Here is a 17,663-nt window from a genome sequence, read left to right on the forward strand (position 1 = left end):
CCTGGATTCTGGGGTCCATCACAGCTACAAGCAAAGTCATGGCATGTGCCCAGGTGGCCTCTAATGTCTGTCTGTTTTTAAGATGGGAAGCCACTGAGGAACTGCTCCCATTTTGCAGACAAGGAATCAGAGGCAAAGAAAACCCAGGCCACCCACCAGCACAGGGCAGGAGGACTGGATGGTGTCTGCACAGGGACTCAGACGGCTGGGGTCTGGGGCCACAGAAGCGTCCAAGGAGAGAGGGGAACAGTCACAGAGTCAAAGCAGTTTCCCCACGAGGCCTCTCTCCCGCAACTTGTCCAGCTGTCAAGGGTGGTGGTCTAGAATCATGGGGAAGATGAGGCAGCTCGGGCAGCTCGCGTCCTCTGTGCCACACCAAGCCCCCCAGGGCCAGGGCTTGTGATGAGGCCAAAAAGACTGGCTGCTGCTGAATATTCTCCTTCCTGGGGAGCAGACTCTCAAAGCCTAGAGAAAGCCTGGAGAAAGTCCAGGCTCTCCTGACTTGTCGTCAACGGACAGGGATCAGGAGCTGTGCGGGGGCCTCCCCTGAAGCCAGCAGAAGCCAACACAGCCTTACCCCAGGGGCCTGAGCAGCAGAAACTTGGTGTTCCTCCTAATGACAAGAGGGTGAGTGCTGACGGAGCCAGGGTAGGGTGCTGGCACTGATGGAGGGGAGGGCTTCACCTGTGCTAACTCACTACAGAGGGCCCCAGCCCTGGGACCACGGGCACACCCAGCCTTCTCACTCGAGCCTGCAGGCCAATTCCAGGAGCCCCGGACGGCTCTACAGTACTTGCTCAAATCACAAAAGATTTAAAAACTGGGCTGGAGGTGTCCCTCGGCAGTAGGGAATGATCACTAGCATGAAAGGTCCTGGGTTCCATTCCCAGCACCACAAAACCAAAACCAAAAAACTATCAAAGCCCATAAAATGCTGCTTTCCTACAACAGAGACCAAGCTTCCCAGGGCAGTCGGGCTCGGCACATCACCCCCCACACCTCAGGGAACGGGGCTGGCCTGGGTCGAATTCTGCTCCTACCACTATCTAGACAAGGGCTTCTCAAGCCTCAGTTCTCTCATCCATCAATAAAGAGGACGCAGAGCACAACACAGGGCTGCTGAGGATTCGAAGAGACAACACATGGAGAAACCCAGCATTTATGTCCACCCCCTGGTTCTCGCCCCTTTCCTGGAATCCACCCTGATGACAGGCTGTTCCCATAGCCGGGCTGACGACATGGATGTACCTGAAGCCCCTGTCCTCTCACACCTCGTTTCCCATGCTGCCTCCCACTCCCTATTGTGCCTACCTCATACACAGCCTTCCCCAGCATTTTCCCCACGAACTCGAAGAGCTGCAGGTAATTCTCGTGAATATAGGATGTGGGCGAGGGGTACAGCCTCTCATCCCCACTGGTGGTCTGTTAGGCAAAAGGACAGGGAGGGGCAGAGAGGTCAGTGCCCTGTTCTTATTTCTCATCCCAGGTCTGGCTGCTGCCAACCCCACCTGCAGCCCCAGCCACCTTGAACAGATTAAGTGCCGGGTCAAACACCCTCTTGATGATCTCTTCCAAGAACTCCTTGAAAACGCCATCCTGATCGATCCCAGCCTCGTCCACCCCGAGGTCGTTGACGAACTTCACACGGATCACGCCCTTCATGGCGTGCTGGGAGAGCTGCCGGAGCTGCTCGTAGCCATCCTGCCAAGACAGAACCGCGGCCCTTGGGAACCCACAGCTTGCTGCACAGTTCAGGGCTCCTCCCCCCTGCAGGAAGCTTTCCCGGTGGAACTGCAGGGCACGGGAAGAACGGTCCTCGCTGGCTTTTGAATGAGAGCCTGCTAAAAGGAAATTTCTATTAGGGGGATGCGATAGCTTTGCTCTCTGGCCAGGGGAGGCTGCCCTCAAGAGGACACACAGCAGCCAGACAGGGGATTAGACAAAATGAGTCATGACAAGCTCTTGGCCATCAGACAAAGGATGAAAAAACTGGGACAAGATAGATCTCTCTTTCCTTTTAATGCTAAGAGTATCTTTTAGTTCATGGGCAAAAAAGCTAAACTTATGAAACACTATAAAATGGAAAATGCAGTTCCCACGTCGCTCAGCTCTGGCGCTTTTCCTGAGATCACACAGGGCCTTGCTGAGGAATCAAGGTTATATCCTGAGGGCAACTGGGGTGGTGGTGGGGGGCAAAGAATTTAGGCAGGAAGAAACAAGGCTGAGCCAGGTGCAGCAGAGCACGCCTGTAATCCCAGCAGCTCAGGTGGCTGAGGAAGGGGACTGCAAGTAAAGAGTCAGCCTCAGCAACTCAGTGAGGCCCTGTCTCAAAATGAAAAAGAAAAAAATCAAAAGGGGCTGGGGATGTGGTTCAGTGGGAAAGCACCGCTGGATTCAATCCCCAGAACCAACTTAGAGAGAGAGAGAGAGAGAGAGAGAGAAAGAAAAAGAAAGTCTGGTTTTCTGTTTTAGAAAGATCTACTGGCAGCAGAGCAGGCAGATGGCAGAGGACAAGGTGGGAGGCAGAGACAAGGGTACAGGAAAGCTGCTGGGCATCAGCGAGGGCCGGGGCCGTGGGGAAAAGCGCCAGCACATCTCTGTCTTGCGGTCAGCTCCCTCAACACACAGGCACCTGCTGGGTGTAGCTCAGTGGTAAAGTGCAGCTTAGCATGTACATGGTCCTGGGTTTTGTCCCCAGGACCAGGAAAAAACCAACCAACCAACTAAAAAAAAAAGCAGTCACTCAGTCACTTAGCCCATATCCCTCATCCAGAACTCAGCAAGTGTGGCCCCAGGACAGAGTTTCAGAGTTCTCCTACTGGGCTATTTTGTTTTCTCTCTGGATTCTCACCTGTCGAGGTCATCCCGGCTTCTGATTCGGTCATTCAGTGAATTCCTTGAATCAGAGTGCTGAGATTTTTATTTCAAAGAAGTGATTATAAAAATTAGGGAACAAGACAGGGCCCGGGAAGGAGATGTCCGGCCCAGCATAAGAGGAACCATCATCAGAGTGAAGCTGATGTCTTTACATACTGTGACACAATGAGTTACAAGTCAACCTTAACATGCTCCTGAGGCCACGCCACAGTCACCGCTGTAGCCGTGTCCCACGCTTTCATGACATTTGTATAGACCATCTCCGCAGCACCCAGCCATCCACCCATCTATCAGTCTGCTCACCTGGTCACAATGCAAAACAGCAATCTGCTAGAATGGCAAGACTTGTTCTGGGGAACCCTTGGTGCCTTCCTGCCATGCTCCTTTAGAGATCCAAAGGACTGCCCTATGTGTGTCCCAAATCCTATCAGGGGTCCTAGGCTCCAAAGTGTGAGTCAGGAAGAAATTACCTCTGAAGTCAACGGTCACCAGTAGGAACAGGAACACAGTTTTGTGCACGCATACTTGAAAAGTACTTTCTATGCATATAAAGTCTGCGAACCATTAAGGTAGATGAAAAAAAGGGGGAACTAGGACGGCGCTGTGAGGCTGCAGCAGCACCGTGTCCACCTTGACAGCTGCGCCCTGCAGTGAATGAAGGAGGTGGGGAGACGCCAACATGGTCCCAGGGAGCGGCGGGGTCTTTCCATTCTGCTTTAAAACCAGCTTCCTAACTGAACCTTCATCAGCAGATGTGTGCAGGGCCACAGGGACTGACCAGGATGGCACCGGGAGGCCTTCGCCTTCTGCACGTGGCTGTGCTCCGGGAACGTCTGCTGGATCCAGACCTCAGCCTTGCTTCGTGAGCCCCGCCTTAGCCACTCCTTCCAAAAAGCTTAGCCTGGTGCTTGCCTAGTGCAGGTGAGGCCCTGGGTTCAATCCTCAGAACCACGTAAAAATAAATAAATAAAATAAAGGTATAAAAAATAAAATAAGGGTTGGGGATGTGACTCAGTGGCAAAGTGTCCCTGGGTTCAATACCCAGTACAAAAAAAAAAAAAAAAAAAAAAGGAAAAGCTTTGTAGAGAGGAATTCACAGCCTCCTCCTCTGGAACAGTTCTGCCTTTCAGGAACTGGTGTGTTTGTGCGACGTGACACATATGCCTCCCGGGGAGACGAGGGGAGCCTGGTGCTCCTTTCTCCACTGCATCTCAATGGGCAGATGCAGAAAACACTGAGCTAGGAAAGGGAGAACCTGGTTCCCGGGCCTGGCTCTGTCACTGATTCCCAAATGACCTTGACTGAGAATCTCAATTTCTCTGGCCTCATTTCTGCCTTTGACAGGGGAAGGGGAAAGGTTGGAGGAGTCTGTGTGAGGTTTTCCAGTTCTGAAATCCCAGCGCTCCAGCCCAGGCTCGCTCTATGGGGAGCTTCCTGCGGGTCCTGGACTAACCCTGGACTAACCCCGGACGCCTGAGAGGCCGTCCACAGTCTCTGGAAGAGGAGGCGGATAAAAGCTCAGGACAGCGTGAGTCTGACAGCAGCCTCCTGATGCCCCCTTGTGTCTGTATCAAGTAAGGTCCACTGGGCGCTCATATGCTAATAACCAAACTAGCACACCAGGAAAACGATGGGGTAACTGAATAAACACTCCTCTCCCTTCCTAACTCGATTTCATGACAAAATATGATCTCATGGAAAGGAAAGAGAAAAAGGACCATGCCTAGAACTAAGATAGCCTTTCTCCTCTGGTCCCTCTGAGGGGCGTATTTTAAGAAGTGGGTCCTGCAGAACCAGGATGCCGAGTGAATTTCTACGAGCCAGGAGGCTTGATCAGAGAACTGAAGAATTCATCCCTCTCAGGAGACACTAGTCTCACTTAACTCCTCCAGGGGTGGGTGACTGGGCACGACGGGTGGTGGGCCTGAGTCTTCTACAGACAGGGGAGCTGCATCTGGGTCTGACAAAGAAGTGCTGGAGAAGGGAGTTTTGTAGCATGACAAGGTTGCTTCTTCAAGCCAAAGTAGAGGCTGCAAACAGGCTGAGTTCAGTGGGAAACATCTGTTCTTCTGAGCCCCCGGTAGAATCTAATCAGTTCACAGCATAAGAGATCTGAGGGTCACAAATGAAACCCTGAATTTTGGTTTCAAAACTTCAGAGCATTCTGGAGCCCACACCTCCATGTGGTGAGTCAGGAAGGCTGGAACAGAGATGGCCTCTGTGGGGAGAGGTACCTGCTCCCACTTGCCCACCCATGTCTACTGCTCCCTGACACTAGGCTGGATGAAACTTGTCACTCGTGGGGGTTGTTTTCCTTAGGTAGAGGTGCTCAGAGTGAGAGGTCACGTTTTAGAAAAAATGGGAGTGAAAATGGAGGGTATTTCCATTTGTTCAGCATGCAAACAAAACACTCCTGGGATGAGACGCCCGTGGCCAGCTCTGCTCATGCACAGGACCTACACAGGGTCCCTGTGGGCACTTAAGTTCCTTATCTCTACTTTTAAGAATATTAAAAACATCAACTGTTTGACACCCACTGCCTTTTCTAACCGCTCCAGGTGTCAATCACCAGCGGTCAGGGAGCTAAAGTAGGCTTGCCCGTAAGGAGTGACACAATGTGGTGCAAACGCACTGCCACTGCCGGAGGAAATGAAGACATGGGAGGAAGGGCTGCTGTTTGACGCCATGTGCTGGTGGCTGGCTATATGGCCTGGCTGTGGTGGGACCCCCTGTCTGTCTCACTCTGGCAGAACATGCAAATGAGGAACTGCGGCCAGAGTGTGATAAAAGTCTGCAGGGCAAACAGCAAATAAATCAAGCCAAGCCCTCCTGGGAATGGAGACTGGCAGCTCAGCCATCAGTGCCCTTGCTGGCAGGACCAGCACACACAGGCAGGATGCACACATGCGACCCAGGGGAGGGTGAGCTCGGACAGCACAGCTGTGACAGGGAGGCCCACTGACCACGACAGTGCTCCAGCAGACAGCAGTCAGTGTTAAGAGTCCTGTTTTGCAGGGCATATTTCTTTGTGACAGGCTTCCACAGGCCTTGCCACTCACATCCTAACAAATCAGCATATAATTTCCTGACACACAGGTAAAGTACTTGAGGACAGAGTACCAGGCTCTAAATTATATGAAGTCTCTGCTTAACTCTGGAGTCCAGATTTGGCTTAGGAGGGCAACAATGCATCTACAAAGACCCCAGCTCTGTGTGGCTCAGTGGGTGTGTCACAGCCTCTCCCCCTCTGCTGCATTCACAGGTAGTGGCCTGGCTGCCTGCTGGGATGATGAAGTCTGAGGATGGTGGGGTGGCCGCTGCAGCTGAGATCTGTCCTCATTTCAGAGACACCAGGAGTCTGATGCTCTAGCTAGAGACCCTCACTATGGGTCCCCAGCCCTGAGGACATGTTTAATTGAGCAGCTGTTCTGAGCAGTCAACAGGACAAACGACCCCTTTCCTACTCTTGGAGTCTTGATTTCAGAGCCATGAGACGAACAAGTGATCACAACAGTTCTGAGGCAGTCGGCCATCCACCGGAAACCCTCTTTGATGGGAGCACACTTCCGTGATCAGCCTCTGCAGGACTCGCCACTCACCTCCAACATCCGGGAACGACGGATAGTTATGTGAGTGACGTGGGGGGAGGCGGAGCTGGTTTCCACAAGCCCCAGTTTCTCTTTCTCCTTAGTAACCATGTTTCGGAACAGGAGAACTCTCTGAAATGAGCAAAGATGAGACCAGAAAAAGAATCAACAACTAATGTTTCCATAAAAACCACTCCACAAAATTACTGAAATTTAAGTCACACAAGATTCAACCAGAATGGGATGCCTTGGTGTGTGCTGCTGGTCAGGGGGGTCCTGTGAGACGGGAAGTGTCCCCAACAGCACTTTTTGGGAATTAGAAATATGGCAGAACTTGGGCCAAGGGAGGAGTGGTGTGTCTAATGCTGTAGTCCAGAGAGGAGCAGAGCAGGAGAAGATTATTCTCCTGCAGTCAATAATCCACAGCAGGAACCTGGCGGTAGAACAAGTGAGAGGCTGCTTTCTACAGCCGCACCTGCCTCAGAGGAAATCAATACTATGAATTTAAAACACAGCAACAATTCAAAGACAATTTTTCCTACTGTCAGAATGTAAAAAATGATCCTTCAGTAAAAGGTCCCTGGCCCACTGCCTGCCTCCTCTGTGCCCTCAAGCACACAGCACTGTCCCACCAGTAATATTTCTCAATTATCACTTTACTAGAACCCTTTCTCCTCAGCCTGAAGATTGTGATAAGCCCCTTTATTGTATTTTTCCCCCTAGTACTGGGGACAGAACCCAGGAGCATTTTATCACTGAGCCACATCCCATCCCTTCTTATTTTCTATTTCAAGACAGGGTCTAGCTATTGCTGAGACTGGCTTGGAACTTGTGATCTTCCTGCCTCAACTCCCTGAGTCACTGGGATTATAGGTGGGCACCACTGTGCCCAGCTTACTATATTTTTTGCTTTAAAGAAACAGAATCTCACTATGTTGGCTAAACTGCTTGAACTTCTGGGTTCAATCAATCCTGTCTCTCAGCCTCTCAAGTAGCTGGGACCACAGGCACCCTCTACTGTGCCTGGCAATGAGCCCCTTCAGAACAGCATAATTCATGACAGCGTTCACCTGAAGTCAGCTGAATGAATATACACACCAATCACAGTGGGTTTTTCCTTGTTCTTTCCTCCCTCCCTCCCTCTCTCTCTCTTTCTTTCTCACCAGGGATTCAAGCCAGGATCCCCACCCCTTTTAATTTTTTTTTTTTATTTTATCTTGAGACACCATCTCAATAAGTTGGTTAGGGACTAAATTACTGAGGCTGGTGTCAAACTTGCAAACCTCCTGCCTCAGCCTCCTCAGTTGCTAGGATTACAGGTATACACCACCACACCTGGCTTCACACCTGCTTTTTTAATAATTAGGAATTTCCTAAAAATCTGGAGTTCAGTAAATATAAAAAAGAGCACAAACAATTGTAACAATGGTACAGGATCCACCAGGGGGAGGTTAGTTTGTGTTATTCAATCCTTTTATTAACGTTAGGAAATTATAAACAGAGTTGTTAACAGAAAGAGCAACTGCCAGTGGCAGCACAGGGTGGGAGGCACACGGGGGTGGGATGGGGCTGCCATTCACCCTGGCACCCTGGGTCTAGAAATAAGGACCGAAGCGCTCTGAGTAGCACCAAAAGCTCTAAGGGCTCCAGGACCCGCAGAAGGGAAAAACCCAGTGAAGGGGGCCCGCGATATGGCCAAAGAACATGCCCACCTCTCCCTTCTGTGGTGGGGCTGCTGTGGGACTTTCTGTAACAGGTTCTGAGGTCATATGGAGTCATGTGGTTTGTGAATCTCCAGCATGACCACCTGAACAGAGGCTCTTCCATAGAACATGAGGTGAAGATGCGGGTCTCCTCCAGTCAAACCAGTGTGGCCGACAGCATGACTTAAGACTAAGCCGGCCACATCAGTAGTGGCCTCTGGAGTTCCATCTGGGAAGCTCTCGATTTCCTTGGGGTGTGGAAGGAGGTCTGAGACACCGTTATCCAGCTTCAAGGGGCTGGGAGGCCTCGGAATCCTCGGCAGACATCTGGGTAGACACCATCCCCCCATTTTCCAGATGAGGATGTGGACTCAACCAAGGTCATATGGCTCGGGAGCCAGATTCAAATCCAGAGCCCACCCACAGACCACCACCCCACACAGCCTGGACCCCACCTCACTTAGGTTTTCTGGGGTAAAACAAGAAGGCAAAGTCTCACATCCAGTTGGGAGATGAGTCACAGGTAAACAGGTGAAAGCAAGTTGGTGAGGACCAAGAGTGAAATGCAGGGTGTGAGCAAGGCAGAGCTGAGTCTCTGAAAGACGTTAAGGGAAACAGCAAGTCACCCACTGGAGTAAGAGCAAGAATGAGGGAGGTGCAGTGTCAAAGGGCGATGGCACAATGGCAAAGCTGAGATCCTGCTTCCCTCCTGGGCACCCCAGCAAGACCAGGCCAGTGGCAGAGGGCAGACTACACTCCCAAGTCAAGTGGGAAGTGAGGCTGCAGATGGGAGGAGACAGCAGGAGAGCCCTCGCCACTCGGAACACAGCACGCCTGACCTTCCCAGGACTGCTGGGGGCAGGACAGGGACCAGGAGATGAGGAAGGGTCCTGTCCTCCCAAGGAGAAAATTTTTTTTCCACTTTTTATTGGTATGCTGTAATTATACATAATAGTTGTGCATTATTATTATTTTTAAAAAATTATTTTTTAGTTGTAGTTGGACACAATACCTTTATTTTATTTATTCATTCTGTGTGGTGCTGAGGATCGAACCCAGGGCTTCGCAGGTGCCAGGTGAGCGCTCTATGGCTGAGCCCCACCCCAGCCCAGTGCATTATTATTTCATCAGTACATTATTATTATACTTAATAATCACTGTTACGTATTTGTACATACGTTATGTATACAGTTCAAGGTAGCTTTAATTTCAACATCTAGTTACACTACATTCTCCTGCTGTCTCCTCCTGCAGCCTCATTTCCCACTTGACTTTGGGAGTATAGGCTGCAAATATGACATCATGTTATATGCATGACACAACAACATAATTTGGTCAATATCATTCCCCAGTATTTCTCCTTTCCCTTCAAAGGGAGGAAACTTTAGGAGCCATGGACAGATAACCTTGATGATAACCTTAAGCAAAATTCCCAAAAGAAAAAAAAAAAAGCATATGGCTTGGACTCACAAGTCACTCCAGTTCACCTCAGCGTTCCCACACTAGGTTGTTCACGGCACCCCTAGGATGGCAGTAATTTTTTTTTTGGCCCTCCTAGACCAAAAATGCCTACTAGACCAGTTCATTAGGTAGCTGGGTGCTAACAACTTAAAAAGTATTTCTATTGTAAGAAATTAGTAGTTGTATTTTTAAAATGCACATAAATTGAAATATAAAACATTTTGATCTCATTCTGAAAACCTAGCTTTGCAAATATGACATCATGGAAAAGAATGTAGTGTGACTGAATGTTGAAATCATAAGCTACCTCGAACTAGTAGTTCACGGAGTGTTCCAATGCATTCTCGAATACTTAACACACCCTTCGGTAACTCCAGCGCCCCAGCACTCTGTCTGTGGACATAGACATACAGCAAGAAGATTCCAGACTAAGCAATATGCAATGCCAGGGTCAAAGCCTGAGTTCACAGACACAGGGACAAGCTGAGGTGCTGTGTTTTAAATCAGCCACCACCAAACCAGGAGATGAGAGGTCAGAGACTGCTTTAAATGAGGAATAGCTGGAGCAGCTAAAGCCACTAGGAAAACAGAGGACTCAGAAGCAGGACCTGTGTGCAAATCTCAAGAGATTTATTCCACCGATTAAAGATGCCACCCCTGTGGGTGGTTCAGAGACCAAGAGTAGAAGTTAGAAGTAGATCAGCTTCAGATGAGGGAGACTGTCCCATCACTTGGGAGAGTACAGCCACAGAATGGTCTGCAGGGCTGTGCCTTCCCTATGGGAGACAGGCTCAGGGGTCCTGCTGAGGGATTCCCTCAAGGAAGGTCCCTCATTCCTGAGAGTCTGTCAGGTGCAATAAGAATTTTAACAGCCACACTGTATGCACATCACTGCCTGAGGGGAATGAACAGCAACCACAGACATTAAAGTCAAGGTCAATATGTAGATCTACATACTGTGGGGTCGGGCTCCAAATTCCTTAATAGGACACCCCATAGCACAAGAGTTAATAACAAGAATCAACAAATGGGACTTACTCAAACTAAAAAGTTTTTTCTCAGCAAGAGAAACAATAAGAGAGGTAAATAGGGAGCCTACATCCTGGGAACAAATCTTTACTCCTCACACTTCAGATAGAGCCCTAATATCCAGAGTATATAAAGAACTCAAAAAATTGAACAATAAGAAAACAAATAACCCAATCAACAAATGGGCCAAGGACCTGAACAGACACTTCTCAGAGGAGGACATACAATCAATCAACAAGTACATGAAAAAATGCTCACCATCTCTAGCAGTCAGAGAAATGCAAATCAAAACCACCCTAAGATACCATCTCACTCCAGTAAGATTGGCAGCCATTATGAAGTCAAACAACAAGTGCTGGCGAGGATGTGGGGAAAAGGGTACACTTGTACATTGCTGGTGGGGCTGCAAACAGGTGCGGCCAATTTGGAAAGTAGTATGGAGATTCCTGGGAAAGCTGGGAATGGAACCACCATTTGACCCAGCTATTCCCCTTCTTGGACTATTCCCCAAAGACCTTAAAAGATCGTACTATAGGGACACTGCTACAACGATGTTCATAGCAGCACAATTCACAATAGCTAGACTGTGGAACCAACCTAGATGCCCTTCAATAGATGAATGGATGAAAAAAATGTGGCATTTGTACACAATGGAGTATTACTCTGCACTAAAAAATGACAAAATCATGGAATTTGCAGGGAAATGGATGGCACTAGAGCAGATTATGCTAAGTGAAGCTAGCCAGTCCCTAAAAAACAAATTCCAAATGTCATCTTTGATATAAGGAGAGCAACTAAGAACAGAATAGGGAGGAAGAGCATGAGAAGAAGATCATCGTTAAACAGGGACGAGAGGGGGGAGGGAAAGAGAGAGAGAAGGGAAATTGCATGGTAAAGGAAAGAGAGCCTTCCTTTACAAAATTACATATAAGAGGAAGTGAGGGGAAAGGGGAAAAAAAACAAGAGACAGAAATGAATTACAGTAGATGGGGTAGAGAGAGAAGATGGGAGGGGAGGGGAGGGGAGGGGGGATAGTAGAGGATAGGAAAGGCAGCAGAATACAACAGACACTAGTATGGCAGTATGTAAAAAAGTGGATGTGTAACGATGTGATTCTGCAATCTATACGGGGTAAAAATGGGAGTTCATAATCTGCTTGAATCAAATGTATGAAATATGATATGTTAAGAGCTTTGTAATGTTTTGAACAACTAATAAAAAAATTTAAAAAAAAATAAAAAATAAAAGTGGGAGAGGACAAAAATAAATAAATAAATAAAATAGTATACAGACTTAGTATAGGAATATTAAAGTACAGTTAAGCAATAAATCAATAAAATAAAACAAAGTAAAATCATCCATATATGATTCCCCAATTGTAATAAACTTTTCCAACCATTTTTCTTTGTATCTGTTTATGTATTTTACCCATGAAAAGAGAGTAATATTCATGTTATTTTAAAGCCTGTTTTTTTCACTGATGTCTTATGTCATAAAATTCTTTCATGTTTAAAAAAATAAATAAATAAAGTCAAGGTCAAAACGGTATCAGAGGGGCGGGGGTTGTGGTTTAAGTGGTAGAGCACTTGCCTAGCACGCCTGGGGCACTGGGTTCGATCTTCAGCATCGCATAAAAATAAAATAAAGATATTGTGTGCACCTAGAACTAAAGGATAAATATTTTAAAAATTAAATAAATAAAAACAGGGCTGGGGTTGTGGCTTAGTGGAGAGCGCTCACCTAGCATGTGCAAGGGCCTGGGTTCGATCCTCAGCACCACGTAAAAATAAATAACAAAATAAAGGTATTGTGTACAACTAAAAAAAATATTAAAAAACAAACAACAACAGTATCAGAGCAGTGAGAATTAAGTATCTCTGAATTCTGAGATTTAATATACAAAAATGGGATTTATGCTCTCTAAAAATATGTCTATTTTAAAAGAAAGAATCAAAAAAAGGGATAAGAAAGGCACCTCTGGACTCTGAGGAGTCTCTCCTGAGACAGGCACAGTATTGTCACCCACCAGCAGTATTGCTGAGTGCCAGCTCCTTCCCAGGGATGCGAGCCACGTTTCCCATACGGCCTGGAAGCTCTTGCCACGGTACGCAAGCCTTCCCAATTGTCTCTTGTCCCCTGGAGTGATACCACACTCTCCTGGACCCCTGTTTCCTCAGATTCCTCCTTCTCTCCTCTCAGGACCTCTCCATCTGATTCCCTACCTGCCTTTCCACATCGCAAGCCCAGGCGGGAAAGCTTTCTCCAACTCAGGCCTCCCTCTTGAGCGCCAGAGCCATTAGGAGCCACAGCCACATGCACCCACTCACTCAGAACTGAATGCACCACCATATCCCAGACCTGCCCTCACCTGTTTCTCCCTCAGAGGACAGCCCACCCAAGCACCAAGCACCAAGCCAGAGCTCAAGAGTACCTCCATTTCTCTTTTCCTTGCTCTCTGAATGTAATCAGGCTCCAAGGTCTTAGGTGCTGGCTCCTTAAAAGTCTCTTGCCTTGGTCATCCATCTACTCTGGAGGCCTCTCTCTAATGCAGGCCAGCTGGCTTTAATGCCCTCTACCTCTAGTCACCTCTCCAGCTCTGTCTTGGCACCTTGTAAGCTTCAAACCCTGCAATGGCCTTGGCTAAAATCTAAGCTCCCAGCCTCGGTTTACAAGGCCCTTCCTGCTCTAACTCCTGTTAACTCCTCAGCTGTTTCTTGACTTCTTCCAGCCAGACCAGCTGTTTGGCTTCTCTCTCACCCTGGACCTTTAAGTCTTGTCCACTTCTGCCTTGGAGCCCTCTCTAATCCCTTCCCCTTACTGAGGAGTCAGGTTCCTATGCCTGGGCTCCCATGGCACCTAGCCCCGTGGCACACATCCCACTGCACCTAAATGCCACTTCACGTTGCCTTCTCCACCTGGCACCCTCAGCACTTGGTGTAACCTGCCACAGAGAAAGAAATGCCATCGCTGCACTTGCAAAATCAACCACCTCATTCCGGCGTTCAGCACCGCTATAACAACGAGGGAGTCAGGGACCACACGGGACAGCAACACACCAGGAGCCCAGCTGAGGGCAACTCACGTTTTTGTGAGGAATGACATGTGGGATGTACTGCAGGATCAACTGTGCCCGTTTTCGGTCCTTATCGAGTTCCTGGAAGAGCACACTAGGCTTGAGATCCCTTAAGAAGAAAGACAGGTCTGGGGTTATGAAAACCGTACACTAGTGCAGGGTTCACAAACCACAGCATGCAGGCCAAGCTGGCTGCCTGCCTTTGTAAAGTTCTGTGGGAGCAGCACGTACTGCCTATGGCTGCCTCATGCTGCAAGAGCAGAGGTAGCAGCTGCAACAGAGACGTGAGTCCACAGGGCCTAGAGCCATTTGTCCCTCTATGCCAAAGTCTGCGAAGCTTTGCTCTAGTACCAGAGCTGCAATGGTAACCTAAAAGTTGATGCATCACTGAGAAAAATGCGGACATGCTCTTAAGTTTAGCTGCTGCTGGAGGACTGCTGCCTCGCGCCCTCCCCCATCCAAACCCTCAAAGCACTTTTTACCACCCCATTGTTCAGGGCAGCTGAAGACCCTCTCGTCCCAGTCTGAATAAGAAACAGCGGCCGAATGTGATCTGGCTTTGTTGCCATTAATTAACTGATCCTCCTGGTGTAACAGAAGTAGCTGCTGGGGTGTGTCCTGACAGGAGCTTTACAGAACAGCAGCTCTTTCCACAGATGAATGGCCAACATGGAGGAGAAAGAAAAGGCCCTCCATCCTGGAACAGGAGTGGCAAGTGCTCGGGCACCTGGTGTGTGTGTGTGTGTGAGAGAGAGAGACTGTAAGACAGACAGACAGAAATGGAGGCCCCTGGCTGCTGTGAGCCTCCCCCCCGCCCCTGGCCCCATGGTGCTCACTTTCGAAGCCAGTGGTCCTCAGGGGCGAAGCGGCGGCGGCAGTCCCGCTCGTAGAGCACCATCAGCCACCCATGCACAGACTGGAACAGCTCCAAGGTCTCGCCCTTGGCGTTCTCTGCAGGACAACAAACAGGAGAGTCACACTCGCAGGAGAAGGGTCAGAGCTGGAGGACCTGGAGGACGGGGAGGATGGCTTGTTTCTTGCGGTCTCCAGCAAACCTGACCTCTCTTGCTCTGAATTTCTACAGAATGAAAGGAATAAAAAGGTCCCTGGGAAGGTCCTAAGTAGACGTCTGCAGGGCCTTGGTGTCTCAGACCCTCATGCTGGCTCTCACTAGTCACTGTCCAAAGGTCCTTTGCACTGAACACCTGGGAACACCACAGGAGGGGGCGCTCATCGGCAGTGTGAACTGGCACGCATTGCTTTTGCTTCCTCTCTTAAAGAGGTCTTAGTAAGAGAGAAAACTTCCAGCTATGTGAATAAATTGGGTCTTTTGGAGTGATACTGGGGAATGAATCTGGGATGCTCTATCACTAAGCCACACTCTCCGCCCTTTTTATTTTTTTAAACAGGGTCTCGCTATATTTCTGAGGTTGTCATCAAACTTGTGGTTCTCCTGCCTCAGCCTCGCAAGTTGCTGGGATTACAGGTGTGAGCTACCATGCCTGGCTTAAATGTGAATTTTTATTAACTTTGGTACATAATAAACCAAAACCTCCCTGGGCACCTCCACCTTACCTACAATTCCATCCCAGATCATCTTAAACACGAAGGAATTCAGGAAAGAGGAGATGGTGACCAGCTCTTCTAGTTTGAATGAAATCTGTTCTTCATAAACTTCAATGTCATCAAGGATCCTAAATCAGACAAAATTATTTAGCATTTCCCAGAGAAAGGGAAAGAAATAAGATCTTTCTGCTTATCAGACAAAACAATCAGTTTAAGAAATAAGTTCTAACTTTCAGAGACACTTCCTGTAAAGTTAAAATGATCTAATAGACGTCTAAGACGGGCTCCAAAGACACTGGAAGAGGAGGGCAGGGAGGGGTTCGGGTGAAGCAAAACTGGCCATGAGCTAAAGCTGGTGATGGCCGTGAGAGTTCGTTATTGTTTCTACTTTCTATTTATTTGAAACTGTCTATACTAAAAATATAAAATACAATTAAAGGGGAAAAAAAGCCCCACTCTTGCATTTTTTCTTTCTTACAAGGAACTGGCTGTGACACTTCCTTCCTTCATGCCTAAATGCCTGCCTCAATGTGCCAAATTCCTGTCTGATATGAAGGGCTCTTGACTGAGCGTCTGTTCCTCCTCAGGAAGTCTGCGGAGCTTCATTCCACATTGAGGACAGACACTAGTGGTACTTATTAAGTATAGGTGAGTGAAAGAATGCTTGAAAGAATAAATGGATGAATGAACACGAGACATAGTTCTAAATGAAACTTTACTAAAACCACTCCATGCACCTTCAGAATGTGACTTACTATCAGGTTACCCTGTGCTCAGTGACTAACCATTAAGGGTGTCTTTCCTGGTCCTTATAGACACTGCTCTCACCTCCACCTGCGCACTCAGCCTCCTCATGTTGCCCAAACTGCCACCTACGAGTCCCCTAACCCTTCCTGCTATGGTCTTCTAGGCTGAACTTCATTGCTTGAGGTCCAGTCTATATTAAGAGAACGTGGGATTAGAGGAATGCCAAGGATACCAGGAGACACAAAAGCTTGAACAGTCAAGGAACTGGATGAGCCTCTTATTAGTTCTCCACTCACGTCTAGTGCTGTACTACCTGACACTCCTTTTCTCATTTGCTCTTTCAGGTTGGTAATAGTGTCTCCATGCTCCTAGGGAGGCTCACAGAAGTTAGGCAACCTTCCCAGGACTAGTTAGGTAACAATGACAATAACAGCCGACACACACTGAGCTTCTTCTCTGTGCCAGGGACTGTGTGATGCACTTGGCATTGATTACTCTTAATCCTCACAGAAATGCCTACATGTATACATGAGGAAAATCAGTAGCAGAGAGATTGAATTCCTTGATCCCTTGCCCAGGGTATCCTAGTAAATTGCTGAGCCAGATTTTGCTCCCTGGTTGACTCTGGAATTTTCCATTAATCTAACTAGTATAGTAAATAAACAGTGGAGCTATGATTTGAACCCATCTCCAGGAGACCCCAGAGTTCACACTTGGGGGTCCCACCCAGCTGTCCTGAAAGGATGAGAACTAACAACTGCTGCACACCCCATGCATGCTGCCTGTTTTGTCAATGTTTTCTTGTCTACATTTTTTTGGTGTGTTCTTGCTGTGTCATTTAGGTGGTCTTGACCTCCTGGGCTCAAGTGATTCTCCTGCCTCAGCCTCCCAAATAGCTGTGACTACAGGCATATGCCCCCATGCCTGGCTCTTGTCTAATGCTTATACTGACCCTGCCACGCAGGCCCAGATGTATGCAGTGATCCTATCAGCAGGTTCCTTGCCTCCTGACATTGTAGTTTGGTGTCCTGAATCCTAGGAAAGTATTCCGCCCCCCAGCAGTCAACCTACGTGATGAGGTGCCGAGAACAGTCACAGAACAGCATCAGCATGGCCAAGAGCTGCTTGGACTCTTCAGTGTCATTGTTCAGGCATTCCAAGAAGAGCTTTAACCCTCCGTGGGGCCCCAGCTCACAGATAAACGCCCACAGTTTGGGCAGCAGGTCATCAAGGTAAGTGAGACCTGGAAAAGGATAGAGAAACCCAAGCTTCAGGTGGGGGCTCCATCTGGTCTGATATTTCTCCTTCCATTGGGAAAAGGAAACACTTAAGCTATTAGTGAACATTTACTGTGCATGAGAAGAAGGTGCAATCAGGAAAGCGGTGTTGCCCTGAGAATCACAATGATAGTAACAGCCAACGTTTAATGGTGCTTCCTGAGTGCAGATAACAGGCTCAACACTTTGCACGCATCGTCTCCTTTCTGCCTGTGAAGTCCAGTGTCATCTTTGTTTCATAAGGGAGGAAACCGAAGCACAGCCAGGTTAAATAATTTGCCCAAAATCACAGCCAGCAAGTGTCAGAGCCAAGAAAAGAACCCAGGTCTGATTTAGCAATTAT

The 17,663-nt window shown here is 48.3% G+C and overlaps 1 protein-coding gene across 7 annotated transcripts in view; it reads right to left on the bottom strand.

Moving 5' to 3' along the window:
- Ube3b (ubiquitin protein ligase E3B) overlaps window positions 1-17,663 on the bottom strand; it is a 52,270-nt gene that overhangs the window by 11,919 nt on the left and 22,688 nt on the right. For 6 of the 7 annotated variants that reach the window (XM_046464310.2, XM_046464313.2, XM_046464311.2 and 3 more), the window contains 7 exons: window positions 17,115-17,286; window positions 15,306-15,424; window positions 14,567-14,681; window positions 13,740-13,839; window positions 6,477-6,596; window positions 1,525-1,701; window positions 1,312-1,422 (listed from right to left, as the gene is read on the bottom strand). In XM_046464310.2, coding sequence (XP_046320266.1) covers window positions 1,312-1,422; window positions 1,525-1,701; window positions 6,477-6,596; window positions 13,740-13,839; window positions 14,567-14,681; window positions 15,306-15,424; window positions 17,115-17,286 — 914 coding nt within the window. The remainder of the gene's footprint in view (window positions 1-1,311; window positions 1,423-1,524; window positions 1,702-6,476; window positions 6,597-13,739; window positions 13,840-14,566; window positions 14,682-15,305; window positions 15,425-17,114; window positions 17,287-17,663) is intronic. The other variant, XM_058585540.1, reaches the window with a different exon arrangement.

This window comes from Marmota monax, unplaced genomic scaffold (genome assembly GCF_021218885.2).
Source record: "Marmota monax isolate L192 unplaced genomic scaffold, Marmota_monax_Labrador192_F-V1.1 WCK01_AAM20220418_F8-fsc00269, whole genome shotgun sequence".
NCBI classification, from domain to species: Eukaryota; Metazoa; Chordata; class Mammalia; order Rodentia; family Sciuridae; genus Marmota; species Marmota monax.